Genomic DNA, 26,632 nt, shown 5'->3' on the forward strand with positions numbered 1-26,632 from the left:
GAATGACCTAGTGCAGCGTTTCTCAATGTTTATCCCTTGCTGTACCACTTCACATGTTCCAACTATTGGAAGTACCACCGGAAGCACTGGTGATGGCATCATCATCAGTTACTTCTGGGTTGAGAAACCAGATGCGACGTGACAAACACCAGTAAGATGCTCAGGGTGGGCAGGAGGGCTTTTTAGTGTTCATGAAAAACATGCTTTGGGATCTCTACTCACCAAGCCAAGCCTCCTACCAATGTTTGTCACTTCATGTAGCTGGTCATGCTTCTGGGTAGCAGATGTCCGGGGGTCCCACAAGACACCACCTCACGTACCACTGGTGGTACTCATACCACTGGTTGAGAAACACTGGCCTAGTGCTTCCATTGGCTAGAATACCTGTCAATCACTCCAGTCCTAAGAGCTCTGTAACAAATCAGGGCTTAGAGAAGCGGCGTTGTTTGGAGGTATTACTGTAAATGCAAATCTCATGTTAATAATATACAACATTTGAAAATGTGAAGCTGGCTAGTTGGACCATGAGTCTCTCTTGCTCCATATGATCTGCTAGTGCAGATCTGCTAAATAATTTTTGCTAAAACTAACTTTAGTGATCTTGTTTGGAGGAGGAACAAAACAGTGGGAGGACGACTTCTACAATATGAGGGATTTTGCAAAGTGTGTAGGGCTTGCCTAGCACTATTTTGTCATTTTTCTTTAATGCTGAAAGTTGCAGTGTCTGCTGACTTTTGCTGGTTTCCAGGATGCTCTGGGGGATGATGCAATGTCTCCATCTCCCCCAAAAGTATAGGACCGTTTCATTTGTTCAGGGTGTCCTTTCTTCCTCTCTTCCCTCCCTGGTGACTTCTTTGGGAACTATTTGCTCTAAAGCATCTTTCTGTCAGAGCAGCTTCTCTTTCCTTGAAATACACTGTTGCATCAGTTGTGAAGACTGTTGAGGGCAAATTTGTTCTGGATGGGGAGTTGTTCCTGCCCTATAATTATGGCTTGTTTCTGTGGATAATTCTGTGGATAATTTTGCATGAGAAATAAATAAATAAATAAATGACAACCACTGTTAATGTTCTTAATGCATTCTGGACTTGAAGCATTATGGTAAGCTACCGAGTAATCATCAATCAATAATTATTTTCATATACTTGTTTTATTTCAGTAATATATGATAAATTGTAATGTGATCAGTGCCCCAGTCTTGTATGAGATCCACACCCCAATTCTAAGCATTGAGCCAATTTACTTTTATATTATATGTTGTGATATAAAAGCTGTGGTGTCCCTGTGGATTACCGCCATATTCCTGGTACAGGCTTATTTGCTGGTACCACCATAGGGATTGTTCTAATAAATTGTAATTAATTGGGCCATAAACAGTCCATTCAAACTGTTAGTGTTGTCAAGATATTATGTTGTTAAGGACGCAATCCAAACCTGCGCTGGAGCAGGCAAGCCAGGAGGCTTGCGCTGCATCCAGTCCAGGTTTGTTGGCTGCAGCGGCTCTGCCAGAGGCAAGGGGAAGCTCTTCCTCTTTCCCCTGGGTAAGGGCTGCTCGCCCCAATGGGTCTCCTTGGACCAGCGCCACCTCCGGAGGTGGCGTAAGTCCGAGGAGAGCAGAGCGGCTTGAAGCCATTCCGTTCTCCATGGGGATGGGGGTTGGGATCCCCGCGCACCCTCCCCCGGGGTCGCCCATTGCCCAACCTCCCCCCTACTGTTGCAGTTTGTGTCGGCATGGGTGCGCTGACACAAGCGGCGGCAAGGAAGCCGCCGTGGAGACTTCTGCCGGCCTCCACGCATCGGTGCATCTACATGCGCTGACTTGGCTTCCTCCCATGGAGGCGCAAATTTTCATTATGGCACGTTTGTGACCCTCCCGAGGGACTTATGCCGGCCTATGTGCCAGTTAGCATTGCGCCCTTCATTAATGATGGTGTGGATTCCCAGCAGGGAAAGATAGTTGCCATTCTGACATTAACAATCCAGACAGACACAATCCTTTGCATGCCTGCTCAGAAGAAAACCACACCGAATTCAATGGGACCAACTCCTAGATAAGTCTGTATAGAATTGCAGCCTAAATTTTTTGTAACTTACTTGATATTTGCATTTGTTTTTCTTACAGGGCTCCACAGGCTTTCCCGGGTTTCCAGGTTCTAATGGCGAGAAAGGTGCAAGGGTATGATATAGTATTTTTCTGTACTACACTTGATTAACCTTTGCAACTCACCACTAGATCAATTCACGAGATAGGGAGATTTATCATTAGCAACAACTACAATTTGTATATCTCCATCAATGCACATGGTGCTTTACACAGAGTGAAAAGACAATCTCTGCCTATAAGGAGTTTGCTGTCTTGAATCAAGACTGGTGGATCTCAAACTGGTGTGTCATGACCCACCAGGGGAAACGGAAGAGGGCTGTTCACGCTTAAGGGGAGTGGCCCAGAAATGAGTACTCCAATGGAGTTGCAGCAATGGCATGCCACCGGGAGCAAAGGATTTTAATCTCAACTGGGGGATTGTATTGGCCTCCGACAGGGTGCAGGGGACTCGCTGCCTCCTCTATGGGCCTCCCTTCTGCTGCAAATAGTATCTGTTTAATATGTCCAAATTTGATAGTGTCCTAAATATACAACAAATTTAAAAACAGAGCAGCTGCTCAAGAGGATTTGGTAGGAGTTTTTGCACTGGGAAATGTATTTTGCAGTTGGCCGAACTATGAGACATACACAGCGCTCTTTACAAGAAGGAACTCCTCATTCATTTCAGTGTTAAAGAGGATGCACATAATGAGGATGTAACTGCAAAACATTGGCTCAGCTCACGTATGCATGTACATCATTAGATTTCTCTACACCTCATTACTATACACAGTAATGTATGCATATAGTAATGGTTGATTCAGAGGATAGCTACTCCATAAGGCACCATTCTATGAAGGACAAATTATGGTTCAGAGTCTGCATGCATATCACAATTTGGTATTGTAAATTAGCCTTTGGCTAAGTAAAGAAGGAACTACACAAATAAATAAATAAAGCTATGACAATATACCAGAGCTGCCTGAAAAGACAATCTTATTTCTTGGGTGGGCTGATGTCATCTTTTTCTGAAACATCTGGTTCTGAGATTTAGAAAGGACGCATGTAAGGGGGAAAAGTAAGCAAAAGGCAGGTCTTCGTATATCCTGTGAATTATCAAGCTAGTCTCTAGTTGATCCTCCAGGGAATTTCTCTTGAATCTTCTATGCATTCTAATTTACCAGGCTTCCTATTTACTTAAAAAAAAAATTGACTGTCAAACAGGGAAGAATCTGGCAAGCATGCTGAGGAATACATATTGAAATGGATGTAAAAAGTCAATCAGGATGTAGCTGCTTTGTTAATTTGAAGTTAGTGGTCAGCTCAAGTGGGTACTGGTCGCTTGCACCAGCGGGAGAAAGAGTGGCTGCTGGACAAGGTAAGTGCAGTGCCCAGCAGTGGGGAAGTGTTCAGGGCATAGGGAAGGCAGGGAGAGGGCAAAACTGGTTTGGGGAGGGTGGCCAGCTGCAACTGGATCCTATCCCCCTCCCATGCCTTAGAACCTATCATGGGTTTCCTAGGTTCTGCTGCAGCTATTGAGCTGGTGCAGATCCGCGTAGTCCCATAGTGGCTGCCGGGGCTTGACATGGGGTAAGGGAACAAAAGTGACCTGAAGAAGTGGCCTTATCTTGGAATAAAGAACTTGGAATAATGCTGTAATACTGAATATCCAGAAATTTAGTGTCAGCCCAACACAAAGGCATCCTCTTGGGAGAAGCGTTATACTTGCTCATAAGGGACAGTGCTGTTCTACACAGGCAGAGTGAGATGAACTACTTTTAAACATTTAAAATGATGGGGAAAATAGGAGGTGCCTCATAATGAGGAACAGTTGAATGAAAGACCTGAATTGAAGAGAAAAAGACCTCTTGACAAAGCGGAATTATGCATTGCCACAACAAACATATTTCACAAACAAGTGTTTTACCATTAGTGGTTTTGCAGGGCAGTAGGGTCATTTGCAGGTGAGATTTGGCTTACCGAAGGGAGTTGCTTAACCTGTTTGCACTCCTTAATTTTCTCTTTAGCCAGCACCTCTTTCTTTCCGGATGATTTTATTTCCAGTCTTTGGCTGACTGAGAGGAAAAGAGGGGGGGGAAAAAAAAACAGCCCAGGGTGGAGAGGTTGCATAAGATAGTTTGCATGTGGGGTAAGGGGTTAAGGACTCTTCCTTCCTTTTGCTATGCTGCTGCAGATGCCTCCTGCATTCATACTATAAGGCAAACATGAGCTGAGAATGCTCTCTTTACCATATGACTTGCAATTTGTGCTAAGCAATAATTATTTGCAGAGACTGTTAACGAAATGCAGAGCACGTAGTCAGATATGCCCCATAGCTTTTGATCCAAGTAGAATTCTGCTTGGCTCTTTTGAAGCAGCAGCACCTCTTTGGGTGAAAATAGTTGGAATGCTAAGATTATTTTTTTCAGATCAGATCAGAAACCTTTATTGGCATCACAGACAACAAATAAAAACAAGCAGAAAAGAAATAGCCTTAAAAAGCCACGCATTTTCCAATTCACATAGAGCTGCCCAAGACACAATAGTTTCGCCTACACAGCTTCTCAATTGTCGTAGCTCATATGTTATATAAATCATGGAGATGTTTCTGCCTACTAAAAATCAGACAAAGATACTTGGCAGTCATACAAATGCATTCTTGATCTCTTCCTGCTAACAAAGATTAATTTTTTGAAACTTTCTTTGGCAGGGCTTGCATGGCAAACCAGGTCCAAGGGGACAACGCGGACCAACAGTATGTACTATGCATTCTTCTGTCCTTGTGTCCTTCCTTTGTCCATTAATGTTTTCATATGCATTTCCATATCAATTGCAATGCTAATACATGGAAGGTGGTCTTTATATTCTCCTCCACTGAAATGCACAATATAAATAATCTATTGCATATCTGTCACCGCTCTCCATAGGGACCACGTGGATCGAGAGGCCCAAGGGGCCCAACTGGGAAACCTGGCCCAAAGGTAATTTGATAGAACCTCAGAATCAGTTTTGCAGCCAGCTCTTCCTCTTAATGCAAACACACATTTCAGCTTTGAATAAATTGATATTTTCCAGGGCACCTCAGGCAATGACGGACCACCTGGCCCTCCAGGTGAAAGGGTATGTAAGGAAACTTTATATTTCATTTGCATTTTTCTGTCTTTAGCCATTAACTTCCATATGTAATCATCTGTGGTTTGAACCATGAAACCATAGCAATTCAAACACTATACAAAACTGGAGGATGTCATTTTCTGAAGAGCAGAAATGGGTTTGGGTTATATGGAAGAAATGGGTTTGGGTAAACGGGAGAGAATGCTAAAGGGAGGATCTTACCTAGAAACTACGGATCCTACTGTGCCGTGTGATCTTAGATGAACTGTGCAAACTTGGGAGTTTCTGGGGGTGTGAAGTCAATTGAAGTCCCCATGGTTGAAATTGGGCCTTTCCCAGAGGTAAGGGGAAAAGTTTTCCTTTGCCTCTGGCTGAGCCACTTTTGACTCCTATCTTGCACTGGATACAGCGCAGGCCTCCTGGCTTGCCTGTTCCAGTGCAGGGTAGGATTGCACCCTGTGTCTATTAGGAGATGCATTACCATGTTCTTCAATAAGGAAGCAAAGGATGGCACCAGCATAACAAGAGAGAGAGAGAGAGAGAGAGAGAGAGAGAGAGAGAGAGAGAGAGAGGAGGTATCAAAGGTACACTGAAAGGAAATTATTTGGTCCAGTACATTTCAGTTCAAAAGGCTGTTCTTCAGGAGCACCTGATTTCAACATGCAAGGGATAACTACAACAGTATTGATTACTGAGTGTCAGAGTGACTGTGAGATTGCACACTAAACCGATGTTGTTACCCTTCAATGGATTAAATCAGTTTCCTAAAAAAAAAAAAAAAAAAAAAAAAAAAAGATCCATATGACTTGAAATGATTTGGGCTAATTAAATTAATCTCAGTGTCCTTTGGAATGCTCCTCTCCTTTCATCCACCTGATTCTTCATTAGCTAAACATTCCAAATGGCTATCATAATTTTGAAAATTATTAAAACAGAGCAGAGATTTTAGATTTTGACACCTATACAGGTGGGGGTTCATATGAAGAAACCCCTTTTATTTAGTTTTGTATATCAGCAAATGGCAGTAGAATTTATTGTCCCATATCTGTAAATACCTTATCAGCTACTCCATTAGCATAAAATGAAACATTACAAAACTAGTACCATGTGCTGTTGGTGATCTGTGTCTATTAGAAGGTGTGTTACCATATTCTTCTGCGAGGAAGGAAAGAGTGGAATACTGTCATACTCAATATTTGTATGTATTTCATTAAAATATTAAAGTTCTTTAGGGAAAAAACAAACCTCAATAGTTTCATCCAGTACTTCCTCTTTTTTTTTAACCCCTGTTCTTACCCTTATTTTTATTTTTTTAAAATGTTTTTAGAATGGCAGGCCAGGAAGTTTTTTCCCAAGCAAACCTAATAACAATTTTGAAATCTGTGTGTGTTACTGAACCCATGCTCATAAAAATTGCTATTGTCAGCAGAGCTTCTAAAAGCAAATAGGCTTTCACAAACATACGAATATACCAACTGACCAAATCTAATCCCCCCTTTATTGAACTATCTAATTAGTTCCTTAAATGTATTTTTCTGCAGGCTCAAAAATGCCTGCTGTTGAGTGAATGTACTCCTCATTATTTAACTTCAAGCACCCCAGTAAAAACAACCTGTCATAATCCCTTGAAAGAGTTATTTGAAATAGACTGTGACTTCCAGATGTAGTATATAAAGGATCCAGGCTTCATGCTGAATTTTCCGCAGTGGCATTATTGTAGAACATATGGGTTGTTTTCCGCATGACTAACTATAGCCTATCGTGCAGAGTCTCCCCATGCCAGCACCTGCAGCCTCCAAGGAGGTAGGATACTGCTGTGGGATTGTCTGATAGAGGTTGTAAGCAATTCACACGGTCTCAATTCAAAGTGCTGCTTGGGCTCACCCAAGGGCTTTAGCAACCACACGGAATTTTTGAGATCTTCCCCTTGAGTAACAGATCCTCATGCCATATCACAACTGCTTTTCAAACTCGGAAGACATTCAAACTTTGAAACGCTCTCCCATCTGCTGCATTCCTCCCAGCATAGATCAAGATCAGCCTAGATCAGCATGGATTAAGACCAGACTTGTGCAAGGGCAGAGTAGACTCAGGGCACAATCCTATCTAATTTTCCAGGGCCGGTGCAGCTGTGCTGGTGGGGCATGCGCTGCATCCTTTGGTGGGGAAACAGTCACAGAGGCCTCCACAAGGTAAGGGAACATTTGTTCCCTTACATCGGGTCTGCATTGCAGCTGCACCAGCTCTGGAAAGTTGCATAGGATTGGGCCCTCAGTCTGCACCAGGAGGTGTGAAGGTCTCTAGGAATCAATATTTGCCTGCTGATGTCATCATGTGCAGCCAGGCCCAGGGACCATGCCTGGCTATGATGCCTATATGTGCTCTCTAGTATACACCAGACTATATACAAACCCTTCTTTCCACTTACACTGCCTTGTGCAAGAAGATCTCCCCCCCCCCTCAGTTTCTGGTGATTTCCTCTTCCCTCTCTAGCCCCTCATGCTGCATATCATTTTCCAAAAACTCCCACATTTTTGGAAAGTTCAGGGGTTGTAATGGGAAAAGGAAAAATAATTTTAAAAATTATGTCTCTCCCACTTGTGCACATGAGCAGAAGAGAGGGATGGGTGCATACTCATGTTCTGAACTTTACTGGTGCCCATTGCTGACCAGCATGAGGTTATCCAGTATCCCCCTAAAGCCCTGTGTTGATGTTTTTTCATTGTGTGGCTAGTTTGTTCCCATTGACTGCCTGTAGCTGAACCGGAACAAACCCAGGGCATTAGATAACCCTCTTTCTGTCACTCACTGCCATTTAGAGTCAACAGGATCACACGCTGGATGAGGTCTGTTTAAACAGCTCCCCTAGAACTAATTGCATTGCTCTGTTGTGTCCCACATTGCTTTAATCCTGGCTCCCAGCTGGCAGGGCTCTGCGAATTTGCAGAAACTGACAATGAACCAATCATAGGAAATCTCTTCTCCATTCTGCATTCAATTTACTTCATCCTGCTTAAGTGCTCATGAAACATTATAAGCTTTTTCATAAACATCACCTCAACCCTGTAATGAAATATGTGTGGTTTTGCATTACTGTTCAAAGATAAACATCAAAGCCCTGCTAAAAGATGGTTTCACAAAAGAAGTTCTAACATTTTGGTCTGGGAAGCCTGCAATTTATGGAAAGAAATGCATTAGTGATCCATGTGAAAATATGGTTTTTGGTTAGTAAATCACTCAAGTGTTTTCAACATAGCTCCTAAACATCACCTTAATGTCTCTCTTATTCCTGTTGAAAGTGGAAGTCCTCACAGAAGACTAACAGAAGAGAAGAATAGTAAATGATAATAACCAGGCAGCTGTTTCTATTGAAATTCCCCTGTGGTTATACAGCGGGGCCTGTGTGACTTGTGCTATATCCTGCAGGGGAATTCTGCAGTCTGGTGGTCTCCACAAAGTAAGGGGGCATTTGTTCCCTTGCTCCAGGGAAAGCCCCAGCCACGGCAACAGGTCTGCTTGGATCTGTGCCTGCTAAAACACTGGCTTCAAGTCCAAGGGAATCTGTTTCAGCTGATCTTTCTTGTATCAGTGCAAATGGAGCATAGGATTGTGTCCATAACACATTTTTGTGTACACGTAAGAGTCTAACATATGAACTCTAAGAAGCTGCCTTCTTAGGCAAGCCAATGAGCTTAGGGCTGTGTATGAGTTGGCAGCAACTCTCTAGGGTTTCAGACATGAGACCTTTCCCAGCCCTACCTGGAGAACCCAAGGGCTACACCCTCTGCATGGAGTGCACTGCATGGAGTGCATGTGCCCAAGCAAAGAGCTAAAACTGTAGTATGAGCATCCACGTCCACCTGAATGAGTTGGGGCATGCAGCAAAAGAACCAAACCACTTTCAAAGGATTGTATTTAATTAATAGTGTTCTTTCCCTTTTTTTTAACATGTGAAAGTTATGGACCTGGCCCCTGTGCTGCCCTTGGGTGCAGAACTGCAGCATGCCACCCCCCCCCCACACACACACATCACACCACCTCCTCAGGATACTTACCTAGTCATACAGAGCCTTCCGTGGCATACTTAACCGCTCTGAAAGCTTTCTTTGGCTTCTGGAGCGCTCTTAAACACTGCTTTCAGTTTTAGTGTTTGAGAGTGCTCTGGAGGCCTCAGAAGGCTTTTCGGAATGCTGCACAGGGCTTCGCCTGACTGTGGAATGGCTCTGGAGGACAGGTGGAGGCGGTACATTGGGCAGAGGCAGCAGTGGCCACGGTGCTGCCCTCACAAGGCCCACAGGCGTGGCGTCTGGGGCTTTTGCCTCCCCTGCCCTCTAAGGCCTGCCACTGACATGTGATATACAATGGAAAAAGTAAATCCCCAGAGAAGCAGGTGAAGAGAAAAGGGAAGCAGAGGATGGGTGAGGAGACTCTAAAAATTAAAAAAAATGACACCGAATATCAATATCACCGAATATGCCACTGATGCTGGCATTCCACAGCATTGTTTTCATGTGATGATTTATTTACTTAAGATATTTCTGTGCTGATTTTCCAGTCCAAAGGGTAGCTTAAAGCAGCTTATAACACAAATAATAGGGCAGGAGGTCTGGTCTAGAGTTTCTTCAAGTGTTTAACAGTCCTGCTTAACTGAAGAGCCAAATATACAGGCAATCAATCTGTATGTTAGAGGGCAGTTAAAGGGAAGCAGAAAGGGGTGGAGGGACATGCGGGGGCCACTATGCATACAGGCACCCCCATATCTGCGGTTTCAGTATTTGTGGGGGGCGGAACCCTCATAGATAAGGGCGCCTGCCTCCATGTGTGTGTGTGTGTGTGTGTGTATTCCCTCTTATAAGGTGATTCTAACTTCAAGCAAGTATTCTTGCTTTGTAAGCAGTTTTCTGCTCCTTCATTTGTTTTCAGCTGTAATGCTGTCCATTGAGGGTAAGAACTGTAGCTAGAACTATAAAATCTCACTGAGCAGCCACCTGGCTGAACATGAACTACAGATAAATGATTATCACATTTTTTCAGGATCCAGTTTTTTTGCTTTGCTCCATTTTAACTCCTCTTGCATGCAGAATGCTCTCCCCCACAGCCCTCATGCATTTGCCCTGTTGCAAGAGACTGTGCAGTTTGGCTCTTGCTGTGTATTTCATTTAATTCCAGGCTTCAATGAGGGAAGGTAAAAGAGCTTTGAGAGTGGCAGGACTTTATGCAGGCATGGCGTCACAAGGGAAGTCTAGCCCGTCCACAAAGTATGGTGAAGCATTTGCTTAGGGTGGCAGACTCAAAGGGCTGGTTCAGACCCAAAGATCTCTGAGTCCATGTGCTCTTCCTTCTCACTTGTTGCCTTGTTCTGACATGGAGTGCTAATGTTGGGCATCCGGGTCAGTTTCAACAGCTCCATGTGCTATCCAAATGAGGAGCTCTGGGTTTGGATTAACACACAGAACCATTGTTTAAACTAATTACTATATCAGTAACATGTGAATAGAGAAGATAAGCGGTTAGAGGAAGAGATTATAGGATTGGGGGATCCCCCCCCCCGCACTGGTGTACTGCATCACAGAATTTCTATTCAAATATACTGTTCCCATGTCACAACTAATACTATTATAGCAATGATAACAATTTTTTTTTTTTCATTTCTGACTAATATTAGGGACCACAAGGGCCTCAGGGACCTGTTGGATTCCCTGGACCAAAGGGACCTCCGGTAAGTATTTTGTTAAAATAAATGTAATGATTTATGTAGCAAATGTGAAAGCAGAAGTTGACTGAAATGAACATTAAAATTTTAAGATTGCTTTTCAGTGTTTCAAGAGACATGTATGAAGCTTAAAAGCAGGAAAAAAATAGTCTAAAGCACTAGTGAAGAATAGCAGATAGAAGGAAACAAGAGTCCTTGATCGAGTTCCCTTCTCCATGCTTTCTGTTTTAGCCCACACAGCTTGCTGGATACAGTATTGTCAGGCTTATTCTATGCATGTTTATTCAGAAGTGCCATGGATTTTGGTGAGACTGGCCACCCAGTCCTGTGCAGGTCTACGTAGAAATAATTTCTGTTGAATTCAGTGAGATCTACTCCCAGGTATGCATGTACAGGGAGACCCTGTATCCACCAATCCCATTTTCACAGATTCACTTGTCTGTGGATTGGGTCTGTGGGGCCTCTGTGCATGCACCCCCTCTGTGCACACCACCTCCTAAGGGTCCTCTGAGCCCAGCAGAAGACTTGCACATCTATCAGTGGCCTCTGCTGGGCTCAGACTGAACCTTACACTAAAAGAAAAAAGCCTTTTTTCATAAAACCAGAAGTGACTTTTTCTTACTGAAATACTCAGTCTGAGCCCACACTCAGTCTAGCCCACACACAAACACCTCAGATGTGTGCAGGGGCCACAACTAGTTTCACAGTCTAGTGGCACTCATACAAACATTCTGTTTTTGAGGACTAGGGCCTCCCTTTGAGAGCTAGACTGCTAGTGGCTTATGCAATCTCAGGAGCCCTTTTTCACTTTGGCAGTATGAACAGTCCCCAGACAAAGGCTTTAGTTCCCATAAGAACATTATTACTACATGAACCTCAGTCTTGACAAGATTTCCAAGACATAGCAGCTAGGGTTTGTCTGAATTGGTTAGAGTATTAAATAAGGAGTAAGCAGAATCACGCCTGAAAAATGCACAGTGATGGGCCTGTACCAGTTGAGTAGTTGCTCTCTGTTTATCATGCAATTAGTCCATTCAGCTATTCCAGGATCAGCTCGGAGAAGCTCAATAATCATCCAAATGGCCGCACACGTGAGCTGATTTTTCTAGTGGATGAAAGTAGCTGAAGCTGTGGAATGGCAGCCCAAGGCCAACAGAGTACGTGCTTTGTATCTGCTATAGTGAACAGAGAAATGAATTCAGACATCATGAAACTAGCCCAGAGCAGTTCACTGTTTAGTAAGTAGCTAAAAATGGGCTTGTTCTCCAGTGTTTCTCACACAAAAGTGTGTTCACTGGGAAATGTGATGAGAATAGGAGGAAATGGTTGCAGAAGTTTAGCAGCTCAACGGACTGCAGAATATCTTGGTCAGTGCAGCTGTGGTCTGTTGAAATATGTGCCATATCATGGCTGCTGTTTTGCCATTGTTGCTACTGTCGTAGAAATTAAAACCTTCTTTTGTCATTCTGTGTAATGTACTTTGTCGAATGTAATATGGCAACATTCATTGCACCACACACTCAGTTATCCCTGTGAATTTAAGGTGTGTTCTAACTCAGGTTATTGCATGGCAAGAAGGGTTATTGGGAACTATCTACTGTACAAACAACCTGGCACACAAATGTCTGCAGAAAGGTTTTTCTGTAAGGATGACCAGATGCCACTAGAGGTCACTCTCCATCTCCATTATGTCAGTCCCAGAAACCAAAAAATGTTGAAATTAAGCTTCTATTGGCAAGCTGTATCCAAAATGAGTATGTTATACACACCAGCTAGGTTATTGACTTTAAAATGCTGTATTCATAAATGGAACTGAAGCATTCAGTGACTTGGAATAATGTACAGCCTTTCAAAACTTTTAGGGTCCTTTTTGCATTAATAGCATTGATTAGTTCCATTCAGATCAATGGGCAGCATTGTTTTTTTTTTTTTCCCTTTCTTCCTAATGCAAGGGAGAAACCTCTTTTGAGTTCCACTTGAACATGGGGTTTGTGCTGGGGCGTAGAATGAGCCTGCCGCTGGCCTGAAACCATATTGATCCAGCACCCCTTGTTCTCATTATCCTGGGTTTATAAAATTGTACTGTAAGTAATAATTTCCCTGGTCTTGCTGCTGTTAACTCTAGGGGTCTATATGACCATAACTGCATCGTATAATGAAAACATTTGTTTGTCTTGGGGTGGAAAGATGGGAGAGAAGATGCAGCTTAGGAGACGGATTTGGAAAGGTGTCTAGTGGAGATGGGGTTAAGCACAAATACACCTTTCTGCTCCACATCTTCATCTGAAACAAAGTGTGTGCAGTCCCGTCCCCCCCAAGGAAAAACAAGTTTTCCTTGGGAGGGGACAGATCATAATGATTTAGGGGTGTGTGTGTGTGTGTGTGTGTGTGTGTGTGTGTGTGTGTGTCTTTGGATGCAAAGCCATCATTGGTTGTTTGCTCATTATTTTTACCTTTGGCAAGTATATCTTTTGATATTATGACCCAGCCATGTCATATCATAAAATCCCATCAGTTCATTAAACAAAATAAAGTTTCTGGGTTACTTGAAGGATAATGGAGCAGTTGCTAGCATGCTTGTGAATTTGAACTGTCTTTGGAGAAATCATTATGCAAATAGTTTAGATCTACGAAGGAAAAAATGAACGTGAAAAACTGCACTGTTATCAAAGCAGAAAAAGTGCTATTAAGTGCTCCCCACTTCCCCAAGCAGTGAAACTCCAGAGGCCAAACTACAGGGTGCCATTTCTTTTGGAGGAGAGAGAGAGCATGAGAGGTTCATGGTGTCTTTGTAATATGTAATATTTTATTTACAGCTGTACAAAAAGAGCATACTAGAATGAACAGGCTCCTAAAGGGCAGGAGGTCTGGTCTAGAGGGTAGAGCCTCCATCTGCCTGAAGATAACATCCACAAGGTCGCCAGTTCGAGGCCACCGGCACCGTGCGACCTTGAAGCAGCTGACAAGCTGAAGCCGAGCTATTCCATCTGCTCTGAGCGTGGGAGGATGGAGGCCAGAATATGAAACCAGATCAGAGTGAAACACCTGGACTGTTGTGGTTCTTGAAAGAAAGAACCTTCTTTCAATTGTAAAAATCCCTATTTAATAAGGGATTTAAATAAGCCTGCCTATGTAAACCGCCTTGAATAAAGTCTTGAATAAAGACCAAGAAAGGCGGTATATAAATACCTATTATTATTATTATTATTATTATTATTATTATTATTATTATTATTATTATTATTATTATTATTATTATTAAGCAGGTAGCACAGCCATTGTTCCTGCACCAGATTCCAAAAGAGAGCAACTGCTTAGCCATCTGCAGCCAGCCTATCTCCGCCACCTTGGCTGTTTCTAATCCAGCTGCACTCTAGCACAAAAAAAACCCCAGCTCTTTCACTTTGTGTCTTCCATTTGAAGCGGCAACAACATTTCCCTGCCCCTCTTGTTATCTGACGGGTGTCACCTCCAAAAGGCAGGAGAGAGGAGAAAGATTTCCAGTCATTAGCTCCCATTCAAGGAATGTCAACTGATCATCTTTGACCATGGGCAAGCAATCAAATTGACAAAGGATGATCACTCAGCATCCATAAAACTACATTTGAAGGGCAGCTTGACACACTGGAGATATCACTGTGATTGTTAGGCCTGATAGCATCTTATGTTCAGAACCAGAAGGCTCTGGAAAAGCCATTTTATCCTTTCTGTTTTGTATTCTAGGGCCCACCTGGGAAGGATGGATTGCCTGGGCATCCAGGACAGAGGGGTGAAACTGTAAGTGATTCTTTATGTTAGTCTGAGAGATCACCTTTTAGTACATGTAGTTTTGCAGAGATATGATATGCATTTCAAAACAATTAATGACATTATATGAAAAGTCATTATGACTGTTCTGTGGCTCTAATATAATGTCTCTGAATCCTAGTCTCCTATCTGAGACACCTCCAGCCCACAATTCACAGTACCATATTTTGGATTAATATATAAAATGTGATTTTAAAAAAATCAAACCTCATCTCACTCATTTTGCATGTGTTATTCGTATTACCGACTGCCATTTAGGATCACACAACTTCACACAGCATGCAGAGGCAACACTGACTTTGCCGTTAGATGTACACTTATAAGCAGCTGAAACTGATCATGGCTCCCTGATATCTGTATAACACACCATTTTGCAAATGCATATTTGTTCATTCACATTTCATGTTTTAGTTGTACATTTAAAAACCATCCCAAATCCTACTATTGGAAAAAGCAACACTATCCTTGATGCTTTTACATAAAACCTATGATTATGGTTATGATCATCTGATTTTATTCGCATCAAAATAACAACACAGCTGATAATGACCGTATATACAAAAACCATAATATTTATCAGCTGGTGAATCCTCATCCACATGGACTTCTGCCTGACATCTAGGTGTAGATGAGGTACCAAATAGTACCTCAGTGTTGTTGTTGTTGTTATTATAATAGAGATCATAATCATTAAAATATATCTAATTCCTCAGAATGTAAAAATACTCATAAAGCAGAACAAAGTATTTAGCAATAAGATGTAATTGTCTAGAAAAGACACCAACAGGATTATCACAATTCTACAGATTATTAATTTGGATTTTGGAAATAAAAATATTGCCACTTTGAATAATTTTTATAAGAAACAGATAAAATGTATTCATTCGTTTATTTTATTTGAAACATTAATATCCTGCTGTTCCAAAAGCTCAAGGCAATTTACAATAATTGATAAATACATAAAATACAAAACAAAATTCAAAAGAATTAAACGTTTAAAATCTAAAGCATAATTTAAAAAGCCAGCACAGCAGATGGTGATAACAATTCTAAAAACCCATACTTGGTGATAGATAAAAAGGCAATACACAACAAGCTAAAAATACTAAGGGCCGGATTCTACCCAACTTTCTAGTGTTGATGCAGCTGCAGTGCAGCCCCTTGGTAAGGGAACAAATGTGCCCTTACCTTGAGGAGGCCTCCATTGACTGCCCCCCCCACTGCAGGATGCAGTGCATGCCCCACTGGGACAGCCACATTGGCCCTGGAAAGTTGGATAGGATTGGGCCCTAAGGTAACAAACGTAAAAGTTCACAATAAAACCACCTTTACTCACCCTGAAAGCTAATGTAAATAAAAATGTTTTTAAACCTCACCAAAATGCTCTGCTGAAGAGGCAAATTTAACATTTCCTGGCAGTGAATTCCGTAAAACTAGTGCCACAGTTGAGAAAACACTGTTGTGTGCTGCTGCACCCTTAACTTCTTCCGGCAGTGAAATGGATAGAGGGTGGAGGGAGTAAACTGTAGTAGATCCTTGGAGTACTTGATTAGTACTAGTATCAAGATCTAGATCAGGGGTGTCAAACCCGTTTCATACCAAGGGCCGAGCAGCATTCATGGTGCCTGCTGAGGGCCGGAAGTGATGTCATTAGGCAGGAAATGATGTCATTAATCAGGTCATAACCAAAAATGAGCACTTTTTTCACTTAGGAACTCATTATCTGCAAATGACAAAAGAGAAAATACACAAATCTTGATCATATTTCATGTATTTCAGTTTTCATGTGAGCTGTCATAGCAGTAACACCTCAGCACTGCTCAGCAGCTGAGAGCTTGAGGGCCGGATAAAAAGCTTCTGCGGGCCGCATCCACCCCCCGGGCCTTAGGTTCGACACCCCTCATCTAGATCTAGATGAGGGGTGTCAAACATAAGGCCCCGGGGGCTGGATGTGGCCCCTGGAAGCTTTTTACCCGGTCCTCAGGCTCTCAGCTGCTGAGGTGTTACAGCTGAAATGGCAGCTCACATGAAAATTGGGCTTTCCCAAATCTTGAAATATGGCCAAAATTTGCATACTTTCTCTTCTGTCATTTGCAGTTAATGAGTTTCTATATGAGAACAGGGTCTGATTTCTGGCCATTAGCTGCTTAATGATGTCATTTTCTGTTTAATGACATCACTTCCGGCCCTCAGCTGGAGCCCTGAATGCTAACTTCGGTCCTCTGTATGAAATGAGTTTGATACCCCTGATCTAGATCCTCAGTCCTTACCCAGAGGAAATCTCCAGAATACTCCCTCCCTCTGTAGGATGCAGTACACTCTGCAGTGGCATGGCTGCATCAAAGGGGGAGGAGGGAAAGAATAGGTTTGAGGGCTGAGCGAATCTGTCTTTAGCACTCTGTTTAGAGAAAGTGAAAATATAAAATGTTCTTCAGTTTAAATATTTCCTTTGAATAGTAGCATCTTTTTTTCCCTTAAAGGGCTTGATTTGATCCATCACCAAATCTCATAAATAGAATGTTCAGTGGGCCTGCATTCCTGGAACCCCCACAGATAAGGAAAACTGCTGGTATTCAAACTCGCAGTTTGCAGACCCCATCTGAACCCAACTGGAGCAAGTCAGGAGGGTCAAGAGGGTCTTCTGAAGCCCGCAGAAGCAGTGCACAACCTTCTGCTCTCTCTGTGGGCCTCAGAATGGCTATTTCAGGGGGGAAAATGCTGCTTCCTGTTTTTCGGAAGTGACTTTTTAAATGCCTTATAAGGCATTGTGAGGCCGGGGAAAGCCTTTTCTGGGCCTCAAGGTGCCTTATAAGGCATAAAAATGTCACTTCCGGTTTTATTGTAAAACTGGAAGTAGCTTCCCCCTCCCTCCGAAACAGCCGTTATGAAGCCTGCAGACACCGCAGGCAGTCACATGCGGCCTCTGCAGGCCTCAGAAAAGCCTCAACCAGAGCTATGCTCCAGTCTGGATTTGGAGGCTTGTGGGGGGGCTGTTCAGCATCCACAGATGATGAAATCCATGGATGTTGAACCCATGGATAATGCGGATCCCCTTATGTCTTCTTAAGCTATTGATGGCCCAATCCTATCCAATTTTGCAGTGCCGGTGCAACTGTGCCAATGGGGCATGCACTGCATCCTGTGGTAGGGAAGCACACTTACCTCAGGGCTGCACCGGTGCTTGAAAATTGGGTAGGATTGGGCCCTGAGTGATTGTAATGAAAAATCTTCAGTAAAAATACAGTATTTTTGTGATTCTTATATAAGCGTAAGCTATCAGGGATGTTGTGGACATTCAAAAAGGGGAGCTCTAAATAGCAAACCCTTCCTTGAATACTTGCAAGAAGAACTGTGATTACAGGTTACAAGACATGATGTGTATGTGCAACCTCCTGATTTTAGAAATAGGCTATGTCAAATGCAAGGGAGGGCACCAGGATGCAGGTCTCTTGTTATCTGGTGTGCTCCCTGGGACATTTGGTGGGCCACTGTGAGATACAGGAATTTGGACTAGATGGGCCTATGGCCTGATCCAGCGGGGCTGTTCTTATGTTCTTCTGAGATTAGCACAGGCATGCTTTCAGCCTGCTTTAAGCAATTGAAGAAGGCTTTCACATGCCTCACATCATCCATGCTGGCATGTCAGTGTTTTTTGAATTATTTTGCTTATTTATTTCCTACATTTTTAGTCTGCTTTATCAAGAGATCAAAGCATTGTATAGAAAATTGAATATTATATTTAAAATAATATTTAAAAATATTAATGTTTTTAAAATTACAGAGGTGGGATGGTTTTGCTGAATAAAAACATTTTAAATTTTTTCCTTGATTTGGGATTCTGATTTTCCAGCATTTTCTGGGCAATTCTGGGGACCTACTTGAGGTGTCAAGGGTGGTTGAGTAGTCTCAAGGGTGATGAATACACTATTTTAATGATAGGAAAACTGTGAAATTTATCAGGAAAAAATTACTTGCATCCAATATAGGACCTACACAAAACATTAATTCCAGTTGTTAGGGGGGGAAAAGACACAGAGCATAATCCTATGCATGTCTACTCAGAAGTCCCTTAGGCTGCAATCCTATAGATACCAGGTCCCATTGTACATAATGGAACTTACTTCTGAGTAGATATTCATGGAATCGCTTTGGAAGTCTCTTATTCCTTCATCCCCATACTCCTTTCACTTAGGTTCTCAGTTAATATTCCTTCCATCCTTCTAGGTAATCATTTGTCTATTTTACCTGGACCAATTTTAAGTGCCTCCCTACATAACTGCACTTGTTTGCTTTAAACACAACAAAGTGTTTGTCTGCCACATCTGTTTGAGGGGAATATGAGTGATATCATTTATGCAACTGCAGCTATCGGATCAGCTTTCAAAGTGTGATCTATGAAACTGCCACTTTCCACCCTGCCACTGGAAGAGCTAGGCTCAGAATGATTGGAAATGATAGATCTTGGAAAGAACCTTTAATAATTTACTTCTAAGTGTGCAGAGCAATAATAAAAATGGCAGTCTTATTCTTGGAGAAGATGAATCCCCCGCCAATGCATGTCTTGCTTTTCATCTCTCCAACATTAATGCAGAAGTCACTGTAATATGCATAACTATACTATGCATAATTGATAACCATTGTGTGCTTCATTTCTTAGGGTTTCCAAGGCAAAACTGGCCCACCAGGTCCTGGTGGCGTCGTTGGACCTCAGGTACATAGTTTCTGTCTAATTTCACCTTTACAGAACCTGGAGGAAGTATTAAATTTGGCTATTGCTGTCATATAGCAGTCTCATGTAAGCTGATGTACAGTGCAGCCTAATACAGCGATCATGCACAGGCCTCTTGAGAAGAACCCTATCACAGCCTACCATTTTTGCCTGACCGGTGTGCTGTGAGATTCCTGAACAAGCAGTGGAATGTTTGCCACACTACTGTAGGCAAGAGTCCATCTTCCAGTAGCATTTATATTGAATTATACCTCAAATAAAATGTTCCCTTGTCCTGGAGTAAGCCCCAGCAGCTACCATGGGTCAGCTTGGACCTGTGTGAGCTTGCTAGCTGGTAGAAATTCATGATGAGCCATACAGGCTGGTCAGATCCAGGAAGGGGGTTAGGATTCGCCAGGTGAACCCGCACCCTTCCTGGGCTCAATCTGCCCACCCCAACCCATCTTCTTCCTGTTCCATCCCCCTGCCTCACTCCCAATCCCTGCACAGCTTTACCTGTTCTGGCAGGAAGGCCTGGTCAATCCTTGCATACACGTGGCCACTCACAACTGTGGTAGTGTTTAGGCCATGTGACCAGCCGTGTTGCATTTGTGACAGCCGCAAAGCATGTTAAGCTGGCTGCATATCATAACATGCTCATTGGATTGGGCCGTTACTTATAGAAATACTTTGCACTTGCTCTTCAGTATCCCTCTGTGCATCAAGTACTTGGTATTCCTTTGGCTATAAATCTGTTAAGAAATAAGTTAGGGCCCTTGGAATGGTCAAGGTTTGCATGCTGAACTTAAGCGTACTTCTTTGAAACGCAACTGCTTTCAGAACTTGAAAAACTATGAAAAAACTTGGAAAAAACTATGGAATCAATTGAAGCTCACTAATATCAATGGAAGGGTATTAAAAGTATTTCAAGAGAATCATTGCAAGCAGAATCCAAGAGAAATTATGGGTGGCATGTGTGTCAGGCAGTGGATATCTAGAGCTTAATGTACATATCAGTTTTCTTCACATTAGACGTAGGGTAGTTTTCAAGAATCCCAAAGGATGGCAAGGCCAGACATAATTTTAGCAAATATTGAACAGATCCTTTAGAATGTGGAGCTTTTCTACGGTTCTTCTTGCTCTAATTTAACCACAGGAAGCATTCGAGTCAGTTTTTGTCCCGTTCAGCACTTCAGTGGAGTGAAAGAGCACACATTTTATTGAGAGTAAATTTTCATCTGAAATATCTTTTATTTTTCTCTCTCTTTTATTGACAGACAGCCCAATCCTATGCATGTCTACTCGAAAGTAAGTCCCATTAGAGTCAATGGGGCTTACTCCCAGGAAAGTGTGGATGGGATTGGGCTGTTAGGATTGGGCTGTAAGGCTGCAATCCTAACCACACTTTCCTGGGAGTAAGCCCCATTGAACAAAATAGGACTTACTTCTGAATAGACCTGGTTAGGATTGTGCCCAAAATAATGTTTCATTTCCAATATCTGACCATGCTGTGTCTTGTGGGTATAGATAAATGAAATCCTAGTTCTATTATATACCCAGGACTGGTATTCCCTGATTTTTTTCCATGTGACAGATTTGTTTTGTTTTGTGTTTTTGTGCTTTTGAAATAACAGTGTCTGCTGTCACCAGGGAAGCAACCATTAACACCACTATGCACATCCAAGCTTACAAAGGACTTAGGCAAACAGTTGCACCATGGGTATCATTATCATGCTGTTTTGACACCTCTGATGTAGCTGTTTGCTATTTTATTTTTAAGAGAGTGAAAAATAATTGTGGTAATTACAGTCAGTGACAAAATACCATGCTGCAGTTTTCTTTATATCTTCCTTCAAAATAGCTACTTACGAACAGAAAGCCTGCTTGGTATATAGTGGGTTGGCTCTTTTTTGTTCCAGATGCGTATCTGAGGCTTTCTTTTTCAGGATCCTTTCCATCAACACCTAAACAAGACTAGTTAATCAGATTTTTGCAGTGATGCTTTGCCTGATCAGACAGTCTGTGTAGTCAGACAGGCTTCACTATCCCATTACATCAAGGAACAAAAGTAACTTATTGTTGCATACTACTTTACACCTCCTCACAGTACACACTAGAGCTTCTGCTGTGCCAGGAAGAAGCATGCTGTTGGCTATCTCTAGCAAGCTAGGAAATTTGTATCAAGGGTCTGTCACATTCTGACTTTTTGAAAGGAGAGTAGGATTCCATCCTGCAACAAATGTGTTTTAGAATCTTGAGTCCTTGAAGGCCTTGATGATCATTTTAATTTGGGCAAAACATTCAGGGCCCAATCCTATCCAACTTTCCAGTGTTGATGCAACCACAATGTAGCCCTGAGGAAGACTCTGTGGCTGATCCCCCCCCCCCAACTGCAGGATGCATGCCCTGCAGGTATGGCTGCATTGGTGCTGGTATGTTGGATTCTGCCCTTCTTTAAATAAATATTACTTGGTAGTGGAGGTGAATATCTTGTTGACAAGAAATGAATTAATGATGTCATTTTGGATTTAGGGCCCCACTGGTGAGACTGGCCCAATTGGTGAAAGAGGTCACCCCGGCCCTCCAGGCCCTCCAGGAGAACAAGGCCTTCCAGGGGCTGCTGGAAAAGAAGGCGCTAAGGTATAGGTGCTGATGTATTCACCTGAGATGGATGCATGAAAATCCATCCTATCCTTTAAATATATACCATGAAAAATGCCAAACTTTTTGTTTGTTTGTTTGTTTTCTGAATGAGCAGTTTACCACAACTAGAGGGACCACTGTAGAAGTTGATTATTTCATTGTTGTTAATTTATGTACATAAATTATATCCTACTTTTTTATCTATGGAAATACTCTGCTAACTGGGTAAGAGGCACTTTTTCAAGTGGGTGCTCCTCTTTTATTTAGCAAGGGGACATTAACTGGCCCTCCTCACCCCAGCAATGTCTTTTCTAGTGGCTGTCTGCTGGTGTTGCATCTTTTTAGATTGTGAGCCCTTTTGGGACAGGGAGCCATTTAAGTTATTTGATTTTCTCTGTAAACCACTTTGTGAACTTTTAGTTGAAAAGCAGTATATAAATACTGTTAATAATAATGATAATAAAATAGCAGTGCATCAAAGCAGCTGATACTGAAACCATTAAAAATCATTTAAGAAGATCACAAAATTTCCATAGTTCCTGAGGTCAGCCCTGGATAGCCGTACAAAGATGCTTGTTAAAATTTGTTTCAGTTAACATACAATGTAGGTCTCTGACATACAAAGACATACAAAGATATACAACTTAGGTAGTTCTCTTTAGAAGAACATTCACAAGTCACTTAAAGGGGAAAAAAAGTCCAGTTCTATGAATCTGCAGATCTTGCCTTATAGGGTGGCAGGTAGCAAGGCTTTATTCAGCAAGGCTGAATTTCAACATTCAGGAGGGTTCACATGGATGAAAGACACTCCTTAATATACAGTACCTCTAAAGTATGAACATCTTTAACATTCAAAAGCAGCAAAATAATTAGCATAACCAATTATGTGTAATAGTTCAATACTATGTCCATCTACACAGAAGTAAATCCCATTTATTACAATGCAACTTACTCTCAAGTAATAAACTTGTAGCCTATAAACATAAGGTAAGCCCTGCTGGATCAGACTGAAGGCCCACCTATTCCAACATCTTGTTTTGACGCTGGTGCACCAGCTGCCTCTGGGAAGCCTACAAGCAGGAGAGAAAAGCATACTTTCCCTCACCATCCCTCCCCTAATTTCATCTTTAATATGAAAACTTTATAATGATAAGAGCAGAAAACAATTTGGTTGCAAAGTAAGCAATGAAGCTGCAGTTCACCAGGGAGGGGCACAGTTTAGTGGCAAAGTATCTGACATGCATGCAAAATGTCCCATGTTCCATCTCTGCCTTTGCCAGGCATGGCTGGGAAAGATACCTGTCTGATACTCTGGAGAGCTGCGGCAAAGCAGCTTCTCATATACAGTTTAATCCAGAGTATGAAACTGAACAGGTGTGAGACTATATTTAAGAATATGGATTAACACTATGATACTGCAGCATTAGATTGATTATGGGTGATATGATGACTCTCATGTCAGTACGACTTTTATTAAAAGCATAACAAAAGTGAGATGACATAAGAAAATGTTACTCATAAAAGCTGATGCATTGCCATATGTTCATGTCTCAACTCTTAATTGGTAAGTAGAATATCACTCGTTTTTTAATTTCTCTCTAAAATGTGCTGTCATTTTTTGAATGCTTCATATGAGTGGATATAGGGTCTCTTCATTAAAATTGCATAGACCTCAGCATCTATCATAGTTCATAACTGAACCCTGCAGCTTATTTCTGAAACCGTTCCTTATCTGCATTCCTAGGGTGATCCAGGTCCTCAAGGCATCTCTGGGAAAGATGGACCGCCAGGACTTCGTGGATTTCCAGGAGAAAGAGGCCTACCAGGGGCTCAGGTACAATGCTAAATCCATAAGATGCTAACTGCTAAGAGAATAGTGTTCTGACAGACAGTTCGTATAAATGTGTGATGCTCCAACATTTAAAACAAAACAAAACCTACAAATGGGCATGTTTGCTACATATGCTGTAACACCAATCCACTGACAAGCATGAGGGGCATATCCTTCTTATTTTTATAGATTGGGCCACTCATTGGCAGTTAGAAAGAACTTGGAAGAGTATAGCACAGCAAACCCCTACTCCTTTTGCATGGATGACCAACTGGCAGCCACTGGAACCTATAGTTCAAGGCTGAGCTCAGGCTTCATATGTAGAAGGTTTCATGTTCAGCCCCTGGTATCTCTAGATTTCAGGTTTGGGGGCAAGAAAAGTTCTGAGCTGGATATGCAAAAGAGTAGCTGACAGGGTATATGATATATTAGCGGTTCTCAAACTGGTGGGTCATGACCCACTAGGGGAACCGGAAGTGGGCCATTCCTCCTTCAGGGGAGTGGCCTAGAAATTGGTGCCCCAGCAGTGCCACAGGCGATCACACTACCTCTAGGAGCAACAGGATTTCTTCCTTACCTTTGAGGTCTGGAGGGTCTGGGAGGCTCACAGCCCCCTCTGCAGGCCTTCCCGAGGCTCAAAATCGCTCTGATGAGCAATCAGAGCACATGTCTGGTTTTGTGCAAAAACCAGAACTGCACTTTGACTGGAGTTATTTTGAGCATCGGGGTGGCCTGCAGAGGAGGCTGGGAGCCTCCCAGACCCTCCTGGAGGCCAGCATGACCCCCGATGTGAGGAAGTAATCCCATTGCTTCTGGGATCACTGCAGGTGCAGTGATCACTACCCCCGCTCCTGCCCCGCCAAAACGTAGAGCAGTTCATAAGAACATAAGAAGAGCTCCACTGGATCAGGCCATAGGCCCATCTAGTCCAGCTTCCTGTATCTCACAGCAGCCCACCAAATGCCCCAGGGAACTGTTGCTATACACTGAGAGTAAGTCCCATTGAATGCAATGGGACTTTCTTCTAGTAGGCATGCATAGGCTTGCACTGTTGTTTCCCTACTAGTCCAGATCAAGATTAGAAGCAAAGTCTATCCAGCTTTGAGTCAATACTAGAGTTGTCTCATCAGGCAACATTAGTTTCCTCTTCACAGCATTCAAAATTGCCCTGTTGTGTTAGTGCCCTGTCTCAACTACAGCTTATATAAGGAAGAGTGTACCTCTCAACTCTGCCAATCTGATGGCTAATTAAGTTTCTGTTTCCCCAGAACTGGCTTTTAGCTCACAGTTTCCTGAGAACATTCTTAAATATTTTTTTTAAATACTTTTAGTTAGTTCCTTATTCATCAGCTGACCTTCTGATCCATAAATGTCCAAGGACCTTACCAAAGGGTAAGGGGACCTGTTACCTGAGCAACATTTGGCCCCCAAGCCCACCCTGGATACAGGGCAGGCCAACTGGCCTTCCTGTTCCAGCGCAGGTTAGGATTGGGCTGCCAGAAATATTCCGTTAGTTGAAAATGTTTGAAATGCTGTGCAGCATCAATAAATAATACTTTTCTGCTTTGTAGGGTGCAGGTGGTCTAAAAGGAGGAGAAGGTCCCCAAGGCCCACCTGGCCCAATTGTAAGTAGAATTAGTATGCTTTAAGGTCAATGCAATTTTTCATGGAAACCAATGTTAGAACCAATAATGCTTTATTTCTTTATGTTGCTATATGTATATGCTTTTGTGAACAGTACACAAATGTATGTCATTTGGATCCGTCAACAACAGTTTCCTTGTAATTATGGGAATTAATGAGTCCATAAACCAGAAGAAACTATATAGATGTATCGGCCTATCTGAAACCTGCTGTTATCAGCAGGGGGTAAATTGTCTTTACTTGTTATGCTAGATATTACAAGACAGGGAAGAAAAAAAAGCCTCTAGTGGCAGGAAATTGGAAAACATAGCCTACAAAGAAAGCTATGAAATTCTATTCAGCTCTCCTTTCCTCATGAGATTCATATGAGTTAGATAAATATGAAATTCAGAAACACCTCGGAATAAATCTAAGGTTTCGGTTCCGTTTTGAAACCAAGTTGTCTTAGTAATGCACAAAGCTCTCAGTCACATGATTCATTCAGTCTGCCAGAAAATGATCTGCTTATGCGGAGTTTCAGGTAGGGCAGTTGGTACTGAAACTGGTTGTGCAAGGTTGTGCACACTGAACTGTGAGCTCTGTGAGGATTAGCTTCTAGCACACCACGACAAACCTGTGATTGAGTTTGGTTGGAGTTGTAGGTCAGTCTGCAGTCGAGTTGGTTTTGCTCAGCGCTCAGCTTGTCTTGGCAGCAGTCAAATGAAAAGGTGGCCACATAGTTGCATGAGGGAGCCCACTTGGCCACACTGACCCCTAATTCCTCAGTACTGGTGGCAGTGCCTCATCAGGATGGGGCACCGGGATGTGGAGCAGTGCAGGGCTTGCCCCAGGGCGACCAGCAATGTGGCACTGTATTGGTCACATGACCAATGAGCACTTGTTACGATTATGACAGTGGTTTTCAAACTCTCAAGGAGAGTTTGAGCCACTGTAAGTGCTTGCGGGGGCAGGGGGAGGCAATGGGAGCGGGGGGAAGGCAGCTGCGCAGTCCCCAGGATCGCATCACTCAGGGGGCTGCATGGGCTTGGGTGCACTTTCCCAAGCCTCCTGCAGTCCCCCCAGGGTGCAGGGAGCCTGGCGTGACCTTCT

The 26,632-nt window shown here is 42.6% G+C and overlaps 1 protein-coding gene across 1 annotated transcript in view; it reads left to right on the forward strand.

Moving 5' to 3' along the window:
* COL11A1 (collagen type XI alpha 1 chain) overlaps nucleotides 1-26,632 on the forward strand; it is a 284,888-nt gene that overhangs the window by 179,944 nt on the left and 78,312 nt on the right. Inside the window, exons 32-41 of the mRNA XM_066624556.1 lie at nucleotides 2,123-2,176; nucleotides 4,794-4,838; nucleotides 5,011-5,064; nucleotides 5,159-5,203; nucleotides 10,863-10,916; nucleotides 14,634-14,687; nucleotides 19,375-19,428; nucleotides 21,958-22,065; nucleotides 23,813-23,902; nucleotides 25,471-25,524. Coding sequence (XP_066480653.1) covers nucleotides 2,123-2,176; nucleotides 4,794-4,838; nucleotides 5,011-5,064; nucleotides 5,159-5,203; nucleotides 10,863-10,916; nucleotides 14,634-14,687; nucleotides 19,375-19,428; nucleotides 21,958-22,065; nucleotides 23,813-23,902; nucleotides 25,471-25,524 — 612 coding nt within the window. The remainder of the gene's footprint in view (nucleotides 1-2,122; nucleotides 2,177-4,793; nucleotides 4,839-5,010; nucleotides 5,065-5,158; nucleotides 5,204-10,862; nucleotides 10,917-14,633; nucleotides 14,688-19,374; nucleotides 19,429-21,957; nucleotides 22,066-23,812; nucleotides 23,903-25,470; nucleotides 25,525-26,632) is intronic.

Source organism: Tiliqua scincoides, chromosome 4, assembly GCF_035046505.1.
Source record: "Tiliqua scincoides isolate rTilSci1 chromosome 4, rTilSci1.hap2, whole genome shotgun sequence".
NCBI classification, from domain to species: Eukaryota; Metazoa; Chordata; class Lepidosauria; order Squamata; family Scincidae; genus Tiliqua; species Tiliqua scincoides.